We start from the raw sequence: 15,336 nt of genomic DNA on the forward strand, positions 1-15,336 counted from the left end.
GTTGGCAAATTTACCAGGAATGAGATCCACCACGAAGAGTCGGGCTACAGTCAGAGTTTCAGTGGTCTTAAAGGTACCGACCACTTCTATCACTTTTGACACAGTGGACAGATTCTTGTTAAGTTCACCACAAGGTTGGATCAAGCTGTTGACTGAGATGCCCCAAATTGACATAGAAGAAATGCCATTTGTCTTGTTTAGTTTGTTTCTGATTAGGACTAGGAGATGCTAACCATCCCTGAAACAGCAGTATGAGTGCCTCTTGTTGAAATCGCTGTATATTATTTTAGCTAATATCAAGATTTTGCTTATCAGTACATCCCTCAGTAAAACAACCAATTAACCAATCAAAAATATCTATAACACTATGATTATCTTACAATAAGACAAAGATTTAAACTATACTAACTACTCTAATAAGCTTAATTATTATCATTGTATTGAAAGTTTTCAGAAGCCCTGAAGTACATCAGCTCCTCTGTCAGTAGAGAAACATATTTACTGAAGGCTGCTACTGGCTAATTGTTTTGGTATAACTTTGAATGAGACCTTGAAAGTACTGCTGTGTGTTTCTGTGGGGTTGGAAAATGATGATGTAACATTTTGGGAGGAAATACCACAACAGAAAGGAGTAGAGGCTGGACAGTACTGCCAGAGCATTAAGAGTTTGGATGTACTTTCCACGGTAAATCATACATTCAGTGGCAAACATGGTCCAGGTGAGGATCAGCAGGAGCAGGCAGAAGGTTATTGCTTTGGCCTCATTGTAATTTTTTGGGAGGTCTTTTCCCATGTAGGAGAAAATAAAGCAAAGGGAGGACAGAAATACAAGTAAAATCACAGGACCAGAGAATACTTTGAGATTGATGTCACAGCCAAGTATGATTTTGTCTGGATACCAATTCGTTTCATTGTTTGGCTTGGGGTGTCCATAAAAATAGCCAATGAGAAGTATGAGTGCCTGAGTAACAAATGCCACTGTGATGACCAGCCATTGTCCATGATATTTCATCCACCAGCTGTAGAGCTTGGGGAACTTGGCAGCTATTTTGAAAATGCAAACAATTTGAAAAGAGCGCACTACAAAACATGCAAGACAGACAGCATAGAACAATGAAAATGGTAGGAACCTTAAGATACAAAAGGGAATGGTTGGCTTACCAAAGTAAAAGAATACACTAAAACTACACAGACTGAGGGAACCTAAAATTAAGAAGCACATTGGTCCCCCAGCAGATCTGACAACAGGTGTGTTGTAGTTGATGGCAAAGAGAACAGACGTGGCTAGTGCGAGGCCCACCAAGGTGCAGGCCCCAATCATGGTCAGTATAGCCCCGCTGTCTGTGAACGGGATGTACTCCACCAACCGCAGACTGCATGATGTACTTCCTACTTTGGACCACTCTGTCTCCTTACAGTTGATGCACTTGTAGGGATCCTCTGTTTTACAATAATAAAGACAGATTGTCAATAGATAAAAGAAAAACTTCTGAAAAATCCTTGAGTAAAGAGAGATCAGACAGCTGAGGAAATAAGTTTAGAATTTTAATCTGTGATACTGTATGTTCTTCTAAAATTAACTTGTATGTCAAACTTGCTTTAGTTATTTATAGGTATATACACTAGAGGTAATTGTAACAACCTTCCATGTGTTATAATTTACCTGTGTTGTTGATATAAGTTCCATTCGGACAGATTTCACAAGTGAAGCAGCATTTGTGGATTCCATCTGGCCTTTTTGCATATCCTACAGGACATTCTGGGGAACATAGTGAAGATGGCACCTGTACAAAACAATTATTTAGCAGCAAATCAAATGTCAAATCAGATTTTGTAAAAGGTAACCGACACTGAATATTACAATATCTCTGCAAAATTACATAATAAAAACTGATGTTCCTCAAATTGTGGTTTGCCCCAGTCACAGCTATTACTAATCAAATCAACTTTGTCATCCACATGCACATCTCTGCAGAAGCAGGAAAAATCAAGACAAAGCATATTTAAATCAACATATAAATTCTTTGAAAAACAACTTACTTCTCCCTTTGTGAACCACTGGATTTTGGTGTTGTTGATGAAGAAATTGAACGATGGGGGAAATTTATAAAAGCCGATCTCCTCTGCATCACCACTGTTGTTCCAGTAAAGTATAGAATAGAATCCGAATGTGGGGTCACCGTTCTCATCAAACTGAATACTCTTGTTTAAAAGAGTAAAGTTTGACTTCTTCAGCTCTGCTAGAACCTGATGTGGAAACACAAATTTCAGATGATCGTTAAGTTTTTGGGTTCACAAGATTGAACATCAGACATATTGATTAAATACGACTTAAAAATATTCTTGATCTGCAGTGTGATGCTCCCCTTTTGTGCTCTCATCCCATTTCTCTTTTTACTGTATAAGAAAGTGGTTTATTAGATTGTAAACTGAATACTGAGGGCAGAAATCAGATGAAACTTTTGCTCTCTGTACTGGTAGCTCCCAATAAATTAAATTTAATTGAGCTTTGTTTCAACCTCACAGAGATTTAATGTGACTGAGACATCTCTCAAGGCTTGACAACACCTGACATGACTTGATCTCTTTCAGACTTATTCACTGCTCTATTGAAATTATTCTATCGGAAGCCATCATCACAGTATTTGGATTTGTTGTCTGATTTCTAATGTTTGGAAGGTAAAAAACAGTCTTGATTGTATTCCAAGGATACTATACAGGCTTTGTTTACATCTGTGTTATATGACAACGAAACAGATCAGTGTTTTTACTCATGATAGGTTACTTTCAAATGTCTATAAGCTAAACTTGTCAGAAACAGAAATGGCCAAGAGTCAGACGGTTAGAATTAATTAGATAAATTCTCTAATCGTTGGTATAATCTACTTACCATGTGTGGGTAGACTGTAATATTGTCATTACATCTTCCAGCTCTACATTGCAAGACATTGTGTAAGGCATGAGCGATGGCATATACAGCAGAATATATAGAAAAAGAGAAAGATGGGTCTGCAGCAATGACCTTTTCTGGACTCAGGTCACTGCAGTTACAAATCTGATTACAAAACATCTGTTGTTCTGCATTTTCACATTGTGTCTGGCTTTTAGAGGAAAAGATAAAATCCCTGAAACCAGGCATTGCTATTAATGGCTCAGCAACCCCGAGTACAGTTCCAATGTTTTCAATTCCTTTCTCCTTTGGGAGCCTCTTGTTTGAGGACCACGTGTCATCTGCTATCCACACCTTGTTTGTGACATTCAGTTGTATTGCTGACTCAATGAGAGCTTCAGCAGTCCATTCTGGAGCAAAAACAATTATGACATGTACCTCCTGTGCCTCTATCCGTTTGAAAATTAGGGAGTGATTTGTATAATCATTGAGGCCTTGGGTGTATGCCAGGCAGATCTCGGTGTCCTTTATCGTCTTTATGAACAATTTCAAGGCATCATTGCCATAATCATTATCACTGTTAAGGAAAGCAACCCAGCGCCACTTGAAGTGTTGCACAATTTTAACAATTACTTCTATGGTGTCTTTATTGGGACGTGCTGTTCTTAGGAAAGAGGGAAACTTTTGTTTTATTGAAAAAATAGAACTAGCAGCTCCATAACTGACCTGTTAAAAGAGTAACAGAGAAAATGTCATAATTTTCAGTGACAATAAATTCTCAAACATCAATGCCATTTTAATGAAAACAAAATAATATAAAATGTTTTTTTTACCATGGGAATGAGATCCACCATAAAGAGTGGAGCTACAGTCAGGGATTGAGTGCTGGTATAAGGACCAACCACTGCTATCAGTTTGGACACTGTAGACAGATTCTTGTGTGTGTCACCCCAAGGTTTGATCAAGTCATTGACTGAAATGAGGTTAAAAATACCAGGGAAATTTTGTGTATCTGAGCAGTGGTCAAATATCTTATAGCCGAGAGATACATTTGGCAGGAGGCTGGTAGAGTTATTGATTTCCTCCACAGTGAATCTCATCAACTGAAACCTCCGGTAACTTGACAGAATGAAGGGTTTACTGTGGACAGAGAAAGGACAGCGACAGTGTAAGAATTTGGTTAATTGTTTTATCAGTTCTACCACAGTGCTTTAACTAGTAGTTTTATGAAGGCTCAGTTAACACTATCAGTTTTCAGACCCATACACAGATACGGATATTTAAAAGGGGACTGCCTGGGACAAGGAGTGAGGTCCATAATGTGAATCTGATGTCCTTCAACAACTTTTGTAATGTAGCAGTTAGCAAGATTTATTTTAAGACTCACCTGGAGCAGTCGATGGCTTCTGGTCTGTAATGATAAACAAGGCCACTGGCATGATGAACATCAAAAAGGCCACCTATCAAATAATCTCCTTCCAGCTGGAACTCTGAGGCTGGGACAGTGCATTGAGTCAAGGCATGAAGAAGAGATTCCAGTAGACACAGAGAAGCTAGAAAATATTTCATTGTTGTAGTTACCATTTCCCTTTCTGATGTGAAATCTAATAGGATTGGCTTCTGCCTTTATGTCATGAGACACTGGTGATGTTTAAGCCTCAGTGATCATTTCCATGCACTTGGGTTTGCATGAGGCATCATAAATCCTTACCTATAAATGGTTGGAGGAGAATTCACAAATCAGTATGCAAAAGCATCTAAACTGCTGCTGCACATACCACCTGTGATGTATATACATACAAAGGTGTTAACAATATGTGCAAGTAAGTTGAATGTCTCTATCATGGATTAATCTGGTAGTATTGGAAATCAAACATAATGACACTCTTCTTCTTTTAGCCAAAATGCCAAATGCACTCATGTTTTAAATTCAGTATGTGTGACAGAAATGAAAATGATTTAATTAAAATGAGAAATAGCTGACATTCATGGGAGACACTTTGTCATTACTTGCCATTACTTCTGAATGTGACCTGTTTTGATTTGCAGTCATATCACTGTTGTGCTTTGCATTGTCCTTTTCTTATATTTCACTGAAGTTTGAGTGGTTTGTTGAGTGTTAAAATTGTTAAGTCAATCATCAACTGCACTGAAGTAGAGTCGAGGAGGAAATAAAGGTGTATTGGCACCTTGGGCCCAGATCAGTTTTTTTGTTTGTTTCTCCTTTGATTTTTTTCCCCCCTTTTGAATGTGGTGTGCTTTGTGCATTGTTGCCAACCAATGGTGTATGTGACCGAGTTGATGTTGCTGCTAATGGGTCTGATTTGGGCCTCTTCCTGGTGCATGTATCTAGGGGAATCCTTAGGTTTATCATGATTAAGTAAGTAGTGAGTAAGTTTATTTAAAGTGTAAATTCATGGAAGTCCTGGTACACTTTACAAGAAGGTAGTACACATTACATATAAATAGATTGTAACACATGAAAACAATACAATAAAATTAATACAATTAAAATAAAAAAATCAAGATAGACCAGAAATGAGAACTAAGTACAGGTTTTGCCAATAGGGATAAATTATTCAACTGTAGGTGAGTGAAAATAGATAGATTTTTAGTAATGCCTCAGTGGTGTTTGCCTCTCCATGATAAATTATTCTACAGTAGTGGAGCTCAGTGTGTACTGTGAGTGTAAGTGGGGAAATGTAGGGACTTAGAAGTTATGCCAGATGGTGCTAGCCCATTAGGAGTTTTGTAGCTAATAAGGAGCAGCTTGTAGTCTGACTTCAGTAAAATGGGGAGCCAGTGAAGTAAGGACAAAATTGGTGTTACGTGCTGAAATCTTTTCTTTCCTGTAAGAGTTCTGGAAACTGCATTTTGGAATAGTTGGAGTTTTTTTGTGCTGCAGCCAAGAAGGCCTGAGGACAGTGCATTACAGTAATCAAGTCTGAAAGTGATAAATTCATGAATAAGAATTTCTGCATCTTTGTTAAAAATGGACGAACACAGGAAATGTGGTGGGGATGGAAGAAAGCTACTTTTGTGAAATCATTGATGTGTTTTTGAAATGAGTGTTGAGTTGAAAGTGACACTCAGATTTTTGGCTTATTCATATCTTTGACATATTTGGTGGTTTGTTTGTTTTTTTTCTTTTTTGGCTCAAACAAGATTTCAATTATGTCTTTATTTAGGTGTAGGAAGATCTAACAGTGATAAACAGCATTCAAGCCTGGGGAGATGATCAGGATCTTCTAGCAGGTTAGGAATATAAATATAAGTGTCATCTGCATATAAGTTGAAATTAACATGCAATTCACAGAGGATGTTGCTAAGTGGGAGCATGTATAATGAGAAGAGCAGTGGTGCTAGTACAGAGCCTTGGGGAACCCCACAGGAGAGAATGTGACAACTGGAAAAGGAGTTGTTGTAATTGATAGTATGCATCCTACCCAGAAAGTATGGGCGGAACAATTGGAGTGCTATGCCAGTGATGCCAATATTACTCTCTAGACAGTGCCGTAGTATAGTATGGTCGAAAGTTTCAAATGCGCCAGTCAGATTGAGCAGAACAAGAATTGAAGAGAGGCCAAGATCTGATGACTGCCATAGTGAGAGCAGTCATAGTAGAGTGGCATTTTGGCACTGGGATCAATCAGCGGCATTGAGCTCAAAATCCTGTCACATACGTGGCTAATGGCAAGCAGAAAAAAAACAAATTTTACAATGTACAGTGTGTATCAGTTCACTTCTAATCACTTTTGAGTGAGTTCAGTAACTATGGTGCTGAATTTGGTTTATACATTTGGTTTATGATGACGATGGGGTTAAAAAGGTAAAAGGCAGTGCTGAGTCTCACTGACTACTGAATAATTGCAGACCAATTCTAGGCAGATAATAGACAAAGGCAATATTTCCAGACTAATTTGATCCATGCAAGGAAGGCAAATTTCAAAGCACTTTACATAATGCATCAAAAACACCAAAAAAGAAAAACATAAAAACATTAAAATGCACATAAAAAATAGAAACCTTTTAAAGGAAATTAAATGCAACTAATCCAACTCTCACAACCATGAAATCGTAACTCTTATTTTCCATGTTATGTTTTCATGTTACTGTTCAATTTGCAAGAAGAGGAAAAAATTCTCTAACCGTTGCCACTCTCCTCTAGCTGTGACTAATAATATACATTTCAAATGAGGGGAGGGGAAAGGGTGTACAAACAATTTTATTTTATCCAGTTATATGGAAATCACGAGTTAATTATCCCATATCTCATCAATCTTCATCATTTAATGAGAAGACTATTGTAACAACTTCCAGACACTAGTTCTAATTTTGTCCTCATTGCTGTGTCCAGTGCATGTGGATGTGAATGCTTTAAGGTTTTAACCAATAATATGTTTCAAAAGTCTAATGAAAAGTTTTTATATTGAATGAAAGTTTGAAGTAACATGAGATTGTAAGATTGCATGGGGTCACAAGCAAATACACACAAATTCATTCATTCATTCAACCAGGTGTCTCTGGTTTATGCTGAAATGCTACATCCTCTTACAAATGAGCTCTGCATGGCTTAACCTTTAGCCACACAGGTCATTTGAAAGGAGATCATTTGCACTCTGCGGATGACAGGGATAGATGGCCGGGCCATGAGCTGGATGCTCAGCAGAGTTTTGAATCCAGGCAGCCTCTTGGCAAAAGGGCGGAACTCCTCGTTCTGCTTGGCAGGAAGGGATCGGCTTTCATCTGCATTTTTTGGTACTAAGCAGTCATTAATGTTTGCACTTAACTTCCAAAAGATCACTTAGTAATCAATAGTGTGGCCAATACTGTGACCAGTACTTTATTTTTCTTGGATGCTATGATGCAGACCGTCTGTGGTAGAATGCAAATAAATGTGGCCCTGATGCTCATCTTGCAAATAATTAGTAGCATCTCATGACCATCATTGTATATTTTGATTGAAATCCCCTAAACCTTATATTCCTTGCCTGTGTCACATTAAAACAAACTTTTGTTTGTATAATGTGATAAATTTCTCTGTTGATAACAAGAATCTTTCATATGTTGTTAAAATAAGAAACAGACCAAGAGATGAAAAATTAACAATGACTAGTTTATGTGGTTTAATTAAGTTTTATTTCATGCTTGGGATGTGAAGTTTTTGTAGCCACAGACATACAAAACAAGGCCATTGCAATAATACATAAAAACTTTCTCCACGTCTACATCAATAATGTTATATTTCTGATTGGTCATGTTAGGTCTATTTGATAGTTGAGCCTACAGTGTCACTGACAGGATCTTTTTTTTGTCAAACTGTATTGTATTATAACCAGAAAGGTTAATTTTCTAAAATAATGAGAAGATTTCATGATATAACAAGATGTAACATTTTATTATAACAAGAAAATGTTCTTGTTGAAACAGAATAATTTGATATTTAGTAATGGCATGACACATAACTTGTTGGGACATGAAAAGATCTTGTTAAGATGAAAAAACTTTTTACGTTTTAACAAGAAACTGAGCAAAAGCAAAAGCCCTGATAGTCTGCACCCTAATTTTAATCTCAATTCAAAAAGGAATAGTTACACAAGTGTATATATAAGGTGTGCCTGGGGACAGCGTCACAGTAAAGTGGTGCCTTCATTAGGTAAGATCAATGTTACGACTATGGCATTTAATTAGTCTCAAAATCAGACCACATTAGACAGATGAGAAAACTTTTCTATTTTTATTTATAAGTGAAAAAGAGGAGTTCTACATGGCCATAACCAATGAAATGGAGAGATGTGGAATCGTGCTGTGCAAAAACTGCAAGATCTAGTCACAATATTAGTAAATTGCCGTTTTTTGTTTTTTCACAAATAGAATAAAGTTTTTACTGTGTTTTAATGAGTCTCCAGAGTCTCCTTGGTGTTCTATTGCAGATTTGACAAGTCTATGTGGTTTTTTATTGGTTTTGATTGGTTTTGGATGCACAAAAAAAGCAGTGAAATCGCCCTTTTTTCTGTTTTCATAAGCAAAATGAAGGTTTTCACAAATGTTAAAGTGGGCTTGAACATCTTTAAGGCTTCTGCTATGATGTCTAACACTTTTTCATAAGTGTACGTGGTGATAAAACAGAGAATTAGCCACTAAATATCATTATTTATGTTTCCCTTTGTTCTCTCAGGCAACTGCTGCCTGTGTTCGACTGTGTCAGTGATCAAAGCAAACAGTCAATCAAAAGTCATGGTCAGTATTCAAAGTGACAAATCAAAGGAGCGGTCTGTCTATTCCATCCCCGCCTCCAAAGTCTCAAAAGTCAACTTGATGAACAAGCAAGTGTTGAGCAGTTGCAGCCACGTAGGGAGGGTTGAGCTCGCGCTCGTCACAGCCTTGTGCTCGCAGGATGCTTTTCTACTCGCGAATAGGTTCTGTGCACTTGCAGAGCAGAAATGCTCCCTTGTGAGGATGGTTTTCCGCTCACGGATAGTGGTTTGTGCACTCATATCACGTGCACAAACCTGATTTTTATGTGCACAGGTTTTGAGACTAATTAAATGCCATGTATGGCAACCTCAAAAAAAATGTTACACAAAGAGGAAAAAGACGAAAACACACAAATTCCACATTGTTTTTATTGAATCACGTCTATTATTATATAATTGTGGCACATGTAGACTAGACATCTAAATTAGTACAAAAAAATGAACTTATCTTATGAAATGAAATTATCTTTGAATGATCTGAGGTGGGTATTTAACCTAATAAGATTAAAGTGTTTTAAAGTGTTGGATTTAGTTATTCAAGTGCAAAGGTAAAACTTGTCACAACAGTTCTTTCTGATGTGTAGCCTACAGTTCTGACCTGGTAGTATTCATGAAGTGATGAGTAGTATTGTTTTTTCACATATATAGTGTGGATGAAATACTTGTATAACAAGGCCAGAAAGGTCTTGCATGGAGGGACGTCAAACTGTAAATTTATTGACAATTACCTTGTTAAAATGGGCTCACTAATTGGTGGCTGCTCAGATTGGTCGATCCACCACTTTGGTACAGACTGAGATCTTTTCATCTTTTTGTGTATGACAGAATTGCTTGCTAAAGTAATGACATTCCCATCAGCCTCAGTTTTACTTTGTGTGTAGAGCTAATTACCAAATGTTAGCATGCTAACAGGCTAAACCAAGATGGTAACCATGGCAAACATTATACCTGCTTAGCATCAGCATGTCAGCATTGTTATTGTGAGGATGTTAGCATGCTAATGTTAGCATTTAGCACAAAACACCTCTGAAACTGGTGATGATAAAACTGTCCTTATCTTTGTCCATTTGGGAAAAATATGTTAAAACACAATAGTTGGCAAATTTACCAGGAATGAGATCCACCATGGAGAGTTGGGCTACATTCAGAGTTTCAGTGGTCTTAAAAGTACTGACCACTTCTATCACTTTTGACACAGTGGACAGATTCTTGTTAAGGTCGCCACAAGGTTGGATGAAGCTGTTGACTGAGATGCCCCAAATTGACATAGAAGAAATGCCATTTGTCTTGTTTAGTTTGTTTCTGATTAGGACTAGGAGATGCTAACCATCCCTGAAAAAGCAGTATGAGTGCCTCTTGTTGAAATCGCTGTATATTATTTTAGCTAATATCAAGATTTTGCTTATCAGTACATCCCTCAGTAAAACAACCAATTAACCAATCAAAAATATCTATAACACTATGATTATCTTACAATAAGACAAAGATTTAAACTATACTATACTCTAAAAAGCTTAATTATTATCATTGTATTGAAAGTTTTCAGAAGCCCTGAAGTACATCAGCTCCTCTGTCAGTAGAGAAACATATTTACTGAAGGCTGCTACTGGCTAATTGTTTTGGTATAACTTTGAATAAGACCTTGAAAGTACTGCTGTGTGTTTCTGTGGGGTTGGAAAATGATGATGTAACATTTTGGGAGGAAATACCACAACAGAAAGGAGTAGAGGCTGGACAGTACTGCCAGAGCGTTAAGAATTTGGATGTACTTTCCACGGTAAATCATACATTCAGTGGCAAACATGGTCCAGGTGAGGATCAGCAGGAGCAGGCAGAAGGTTATTGCTTTGGCCTCATTGTAATTTTTTGGGAGGTCTTTTCCCATGTAGGAGAAAATAAAGCAAAGGGAGGACAGAAATACAAGTAAAATCACAGGACCAGAAGATACTTTGAGATCAATTTCACAGCCAAGTATGATTTTGTCTGGATACCAATTCGTTTCATTGCTTGGCTTGGGGTGTCCATAAGAATAGCCAATAAGAAGTATGAGTGCCTGAGTAACAAATGCCACTGTGATGACCAGCCATTGTCCATGATATTTCATCCACCAGCTGTAGAGCTTGGGGAACTTGGCAGCTATTTTGAAAATGCAAACAATTTGAAAAGAGCGCACTACAAAACATGCAAGACAGACAGCATAAAACAATGAAAATGGTAGGAACCTTAAGATACAAAAGGGAATGGTTGGCTTACCAAAGTAAAAGAATACACTAAAACTACACAGACTAAGGGAACCTAAAATTAAGAAGCACATTGGTCCCCCAGCAGATCTGACAACAGGTGTGTTGTAGTTGATGGCAAAGAGAACAGACGTGGCTAGTGCGAGGCCCACCAAGGTGCAGGCCCCAATCATGGTCAGTATAGCCCCACTGTCTGTGAATGGGATGTACTCCACCAACCGCAGACTGCATGATATACTTCCTTCTGTGGACCACTCTGTCTCCTTACAGTCAATGCACTTGTAGGGATCCTCTGTTTTACAATAAGAAAGACAGATTGTCAATAGAAAAAAGACAAACTTCTAGTGAGTACAGAGAGATCAGACAGCGTAACTTTTGAATTTTAATCTGTGATACTCCATGTTCTTCTAAAATTAGCTTTCATTTCAAAATTTCTTTGGTTGTTCACAGCAGGGGTTCTCAACTGGTCTTACCCTGGGACCCACATTTTCCCAGGGTCATTAAGTCACAACCCACTTTTACAGAATTCAAACCAAGCAAATTTATTTTTCAAAAATATCCTTCGAAAACACACATATGTCATCTTTTAAAAATAAATACATGTATTTATATGTACAAAGTGCATTTCAGAGATAGTTAGATAGATGGTTTCATACTCTCAGTTGCACGCACTTCACTATATATCATACACTGGGATTTCTGTCCCTTTTTATCCTCAATGTACGAAAATCCACATTTTAAATACTCTGGGTCATATTTGCACTTCGCCATCTTGCCTGTGAACATCAACACAAACTTAAAGTGAACGTCAATCAAATGATGGTTACCATGGCTACGGCACGAGACTGCTGCACCTCTCTGACGCATGCCTGTCAAAATATTTTTTTTTCAAAATAAAAGACCAGTCCAATATCAGATGTGCATTAAATATTATTTATTTATTTTTGACCAGCTGTCCACAACCCACTTAGAACGGGTCCGCGACGCACTTGTTGAGAATCACTGGTTTACAGTAATATACACTAGAGGTAATTGTAACAACCTTCCATGTGTTATAATTTACCTGTGTTGTTGATATAAGTTCCATTCGGACAGATTTCACAAGTGAAGCAGCATTTGTGGATTCCATCTGGCCTTTTTGCATATCCTACAGGACATTCTGGGGAACATAGTGAAGATGGCACCTGTACAAAACAATTATTTAGCAGCAAATCAAATGTCAAATCAGATTTTGTAAAAGGTAACCGACACTGAATGTTACGATATCTCTGCAAAATTACATAATAAAAACTGATGTTCCTCAAATTGTGGTTTGCCCCAGTCACAGCTATTACTAATCAAATCAACTTTGTCATCCACATGCACATCTCTGCAGAAGCGGGGAAAACCAAGAAAAAGCATATTTAAATCAACATATAAACTCTTTAAAAAACAACTTACTTCTCCCTTTGTGTACCATTGAATTTTGGTGGTGTTGATGAAGAAATTGAATGATGGGGGAAATTTATAAAAGCCGATCTCCTCTGCATCACCACTGTTGTTCCAGTAAATTATAGCATAGAATCCGAATGTGGGGTCACCGTTCTCATCAAACTGAATACTCTGGTTTAAAAGAGTAAAGTTTGACCTCTTCAGCTCTGCTAGAACCTGATGTGGGAAGACAAATTTCAGATGATCGTTACGTTTTTGGGTTCACAAGATCGAACATCAGCAGCAAAGCATCATTTTAAAAATATTCTTGATCTGCAGTGTGATGGTCTTCTTTTGTGCTCTCATCTAGTTTCTCTTTTTTACTGTTTTAGGAAGTGGTTTATTAGATTGTAAACTGAATACTGAAGGCAGAAATCAGACAACTTTTGTGCACAGTACTGGTAGCTCCCAATAAATTAAATTTAATTGAGCGTTGTTTCAGCCTCAGAGATTAATGTGACTGAGACATTTCTCAAGGCTTGACCACGCCTGACATGACATGACAGACTCATTCACTGCTCTATTGAAATGATTGTCAGAAACATAAATGGCCAAGAGTCAGACAGTTAGAATTAATTAGATAAATTCTCTAATCATTGGTATAATCTACTTACCATGTGTGGGTAGACTGTAATATTGTCATTGCATCTTCCAGCTCCACATTGCAAGACATTGTGTAAGGCATGAGCGATGGCATATACGGCAGAATAAACAGGAAGAGAGAAAGATGGGTCTGCATCAATGACCTTTTCTAGACTCAGGTCACTGCAGTTACAAATCTGATTACAAAACATCTGTTGTTTTGCATTTTCACATTGAGTCTGGCTTTTAGAGGAAAAGATAAAATCCCTGAAACCAGGTATTGTCACTTCTGGCTGAGACACCCCGAGTACAGTTCCAATGTTTTCGATTCCTTTCTCCTTTGGGAGCCTCTTGTTTGAGGACCATGCATCATCTGCTATCCACACTTTGTTTGTGACATTCAGTTGTATTGCTGACTCAATGAGAGCTTCAGCAGTCCATTCTGGAGCAAAAACAATTATGACATGTACCTCCTGTGCCTCTATCTGTTTGAAAATTAGGGAGTAATTTGTATAATCATTGAGGCCTTGGGTGTATGCCAGGCAGATCTCGGTGTCCTTTATCATCTTTATGAACAATTTCAAGGCATCATTGCCATAATCATTATCACTGTTAAGGAAAGCAACCCAGCGCCACTTGAAGTGTTGCACAATTTTAACAATTACTTCTACATTGTCTTTATTGGGATGCACTGTTCGTAGGAAAGAGGGAAACTTTTGTTTTCTTGAAAAAACAGAGCTAGTAGCTCCATAACTGACCTGTTAAAAGAGTAACAGAGAAAATGTCATAATTTTCAGTGACAATAAATTCTCAAATGTCAATGCTGTTTTAATTCAAACAACATAATATAAAACTGTTTTTACCATAGGAATGAGATCCACCATGAAGAGTGGGGCTACAGAAAGGGATTGAGTGCTTGTAATGGGACCGACCACTGCTATCACTTTGGACACTGTAGACAGATTCTTGTGTGTGTCACCCCAAGGTTTGATCAAGTCATTGACTGAAATGAGGTTAAAAATACCAGGGAAATTTTGTGTATCTGAGCAGTGGTCAAATATCTTATAGCCGAGAGATACATTTGGCAGGAGGCTGGTAGAGTTATTGATTTCCTCCACAGTGAATCTCATCAACTGAAACCTCCGGTAACTTGACAGAATTAAGGGTTTACTGTGGACAGAGGAACAACAATGACAGTGTAAGAATTTGGTTAATTGTTTTATCAGTTCTACCACAGTGCTTTAACTAGTAGTTTATGAAGGCTCAGTTAACACTATCAGTTTTCAGACCCATACACAGATACGGATATTTAAAAGGGGACTGCATGGGACAAGGAGTGAGGTCCATAATGTGGACCTGATGTCCTTCAACAACTTTGGTAATGTAGCAGTTAACAAGATTTATTATAAGACTCACCTGGAGCAGTCGATGGCTTCTGGTCTGTAATGATATACAAGGCCACTGGCATGATGAACATCAAAAAGTCCACCTATCAAATAATCTCCTTCCAGCTGGAACTCTGAGGCTGGGACAGTGCATTGAGTCAAGGCATGAAGAAGAGATTCCAGTAGACACAGAGAAGCTAGAAAATATTTCATTGTTGTAGTTACCATTTCCCTTTCTGATGTGAAATCTAATAGGATTGGCTTCTGCCTTTATGTCATGAGACACTGGTGATGTTTAAGCCTCAGTGATGATTTCCATGCACTTGGGTATGCTTGAGGTGTCATAAATCCTTACCTATAAATGGTTGGAGGAGAATTCACAAATCAGTATGCAAAAGCATCTAAACTGCTGCTGCACAAACTGCCTGTGATGTGTATATATATATATATATACAAAGGTGTTAACAATATGCACAAGTAAGTTTAATGTCTCTATCATGGATTCATCTGGT

The 15,336-nt window shown here is 37.7% G+C and overlaps 2 protein-coding genes across 2 annotated transcripts; both read right to left on the minus strand.

Annotated features, from left to right (window-relative positions):
- Window positions 1–511: 511 nt before the first annotated feature.
- Window positions 512–4,459, minus strand: LOC122982563 (taste receptor type 1 member 1-like). The gene is made up of 6 exons (XM_044351938.1): window positions 4,278–4,459; window positions 3,724–4,030; window positions 2,891–3,616; window positions 2,041–2,247; window positions 1,664–1,784; window positions 512–1,440 (listed from the first exon to the last, which is right to left on the minus strand). Exons 1-6 carry the CDS (start codon window positions 4,457–4,459, stop codon window positions 512–514), a joined length of 2,472 nt encoding a protein of 823 aa, XP_044207873.1.
- Window positions 4,460–10,750: 6,291 nt separating this feature from the next.
- Window positions 10,751–15,037, minus strand: LOC122982564 (taste receptor type 1 member 1-like). The gene is made up of 6 exons (XM_044351939.1): window positions 14,856–15,037; window positions 14,303–14,609; window positions 13,472–14,197; window positions 12,828–13,034; window positions 12,451–12,571; window positions 10,751–11,679 (listed from the first exon to the last, which is right to left on the minus strand). Exons 1-6 carry the CDS (start codon window positions 15,035–15,037, stop codon window positions 10,751–10,753), a joined length of 2,472 nt encoding a protein of 823 aa, XP_044207874.1.
- Between the last annotated feature and the right edge of the window lie 299 nt (window positions 15,038–15,336).

Source organism: Thunnus albacares, chromosome 5 (genome assembly GCF_914725855.1).
Source record: "Thunnus albacares chromosome 5, fThuAlb1.1, whole genome shotgun sequence".
Classification (NCBI taxonomy): Eukaryota; Metazoa; Chordata; class Actinopteri; order Scombriformes; family Scombridae; genus Thunnus; species Thunnus albacares.

What these genes read in the sequence shown, in the direction of transcription:
- LOC122982563 (XM_044351938.1), bottom strand. Translation starts at nt 4,459, where the DNA reads ATGAAATATTTTCTAGCTTCTCTGTGTCTACTGGAATCTCTTCTTCAT. An exon ending in GAAGCCATCGACTGCTCCAG is followed by an intron (nt 4,031 to 4,277) that starts GTGAGTCTTAAA and finishes CTCTGTCCACAG; the next exon opens with TAAACCCTTCATTCTGTCAA. An exon ending in TGGTGGATCTCATTCCCATG is followed by an intron (nt 3,617 to 3,723) that starts GTAAAAAAAACA and finishes CTCTTTTAACAG; the next exon opens with GTCAGTTATGGAGCTGCTAG.
- LOC122982564 (XM_044351939.1), bottom strand. Translation starts at nt 15,037, where the DNA reads ATGAAATATTTTCTAGCTTCTCTGTGTCTACTGGAATCTCTTCTTCAT. An exon ending in TTACAGTCTACCCACACATG is followed by an intron (nt 13,035 to 13,471) that starts GTAAGTAGATTA and finishes TTCCCACATCAG; the next exon opens with GTTCTAGCAGAGCTGAAGAG. An exon ending in AATGGTACACAAAGGGAGAA is followed by an intron (nt 12,572 to 12,827) that starts GTAAGTTGTTTT and finishes TGTTTTGTACAG; the next exon opens with GTGCCATCTTCACTATGTTC.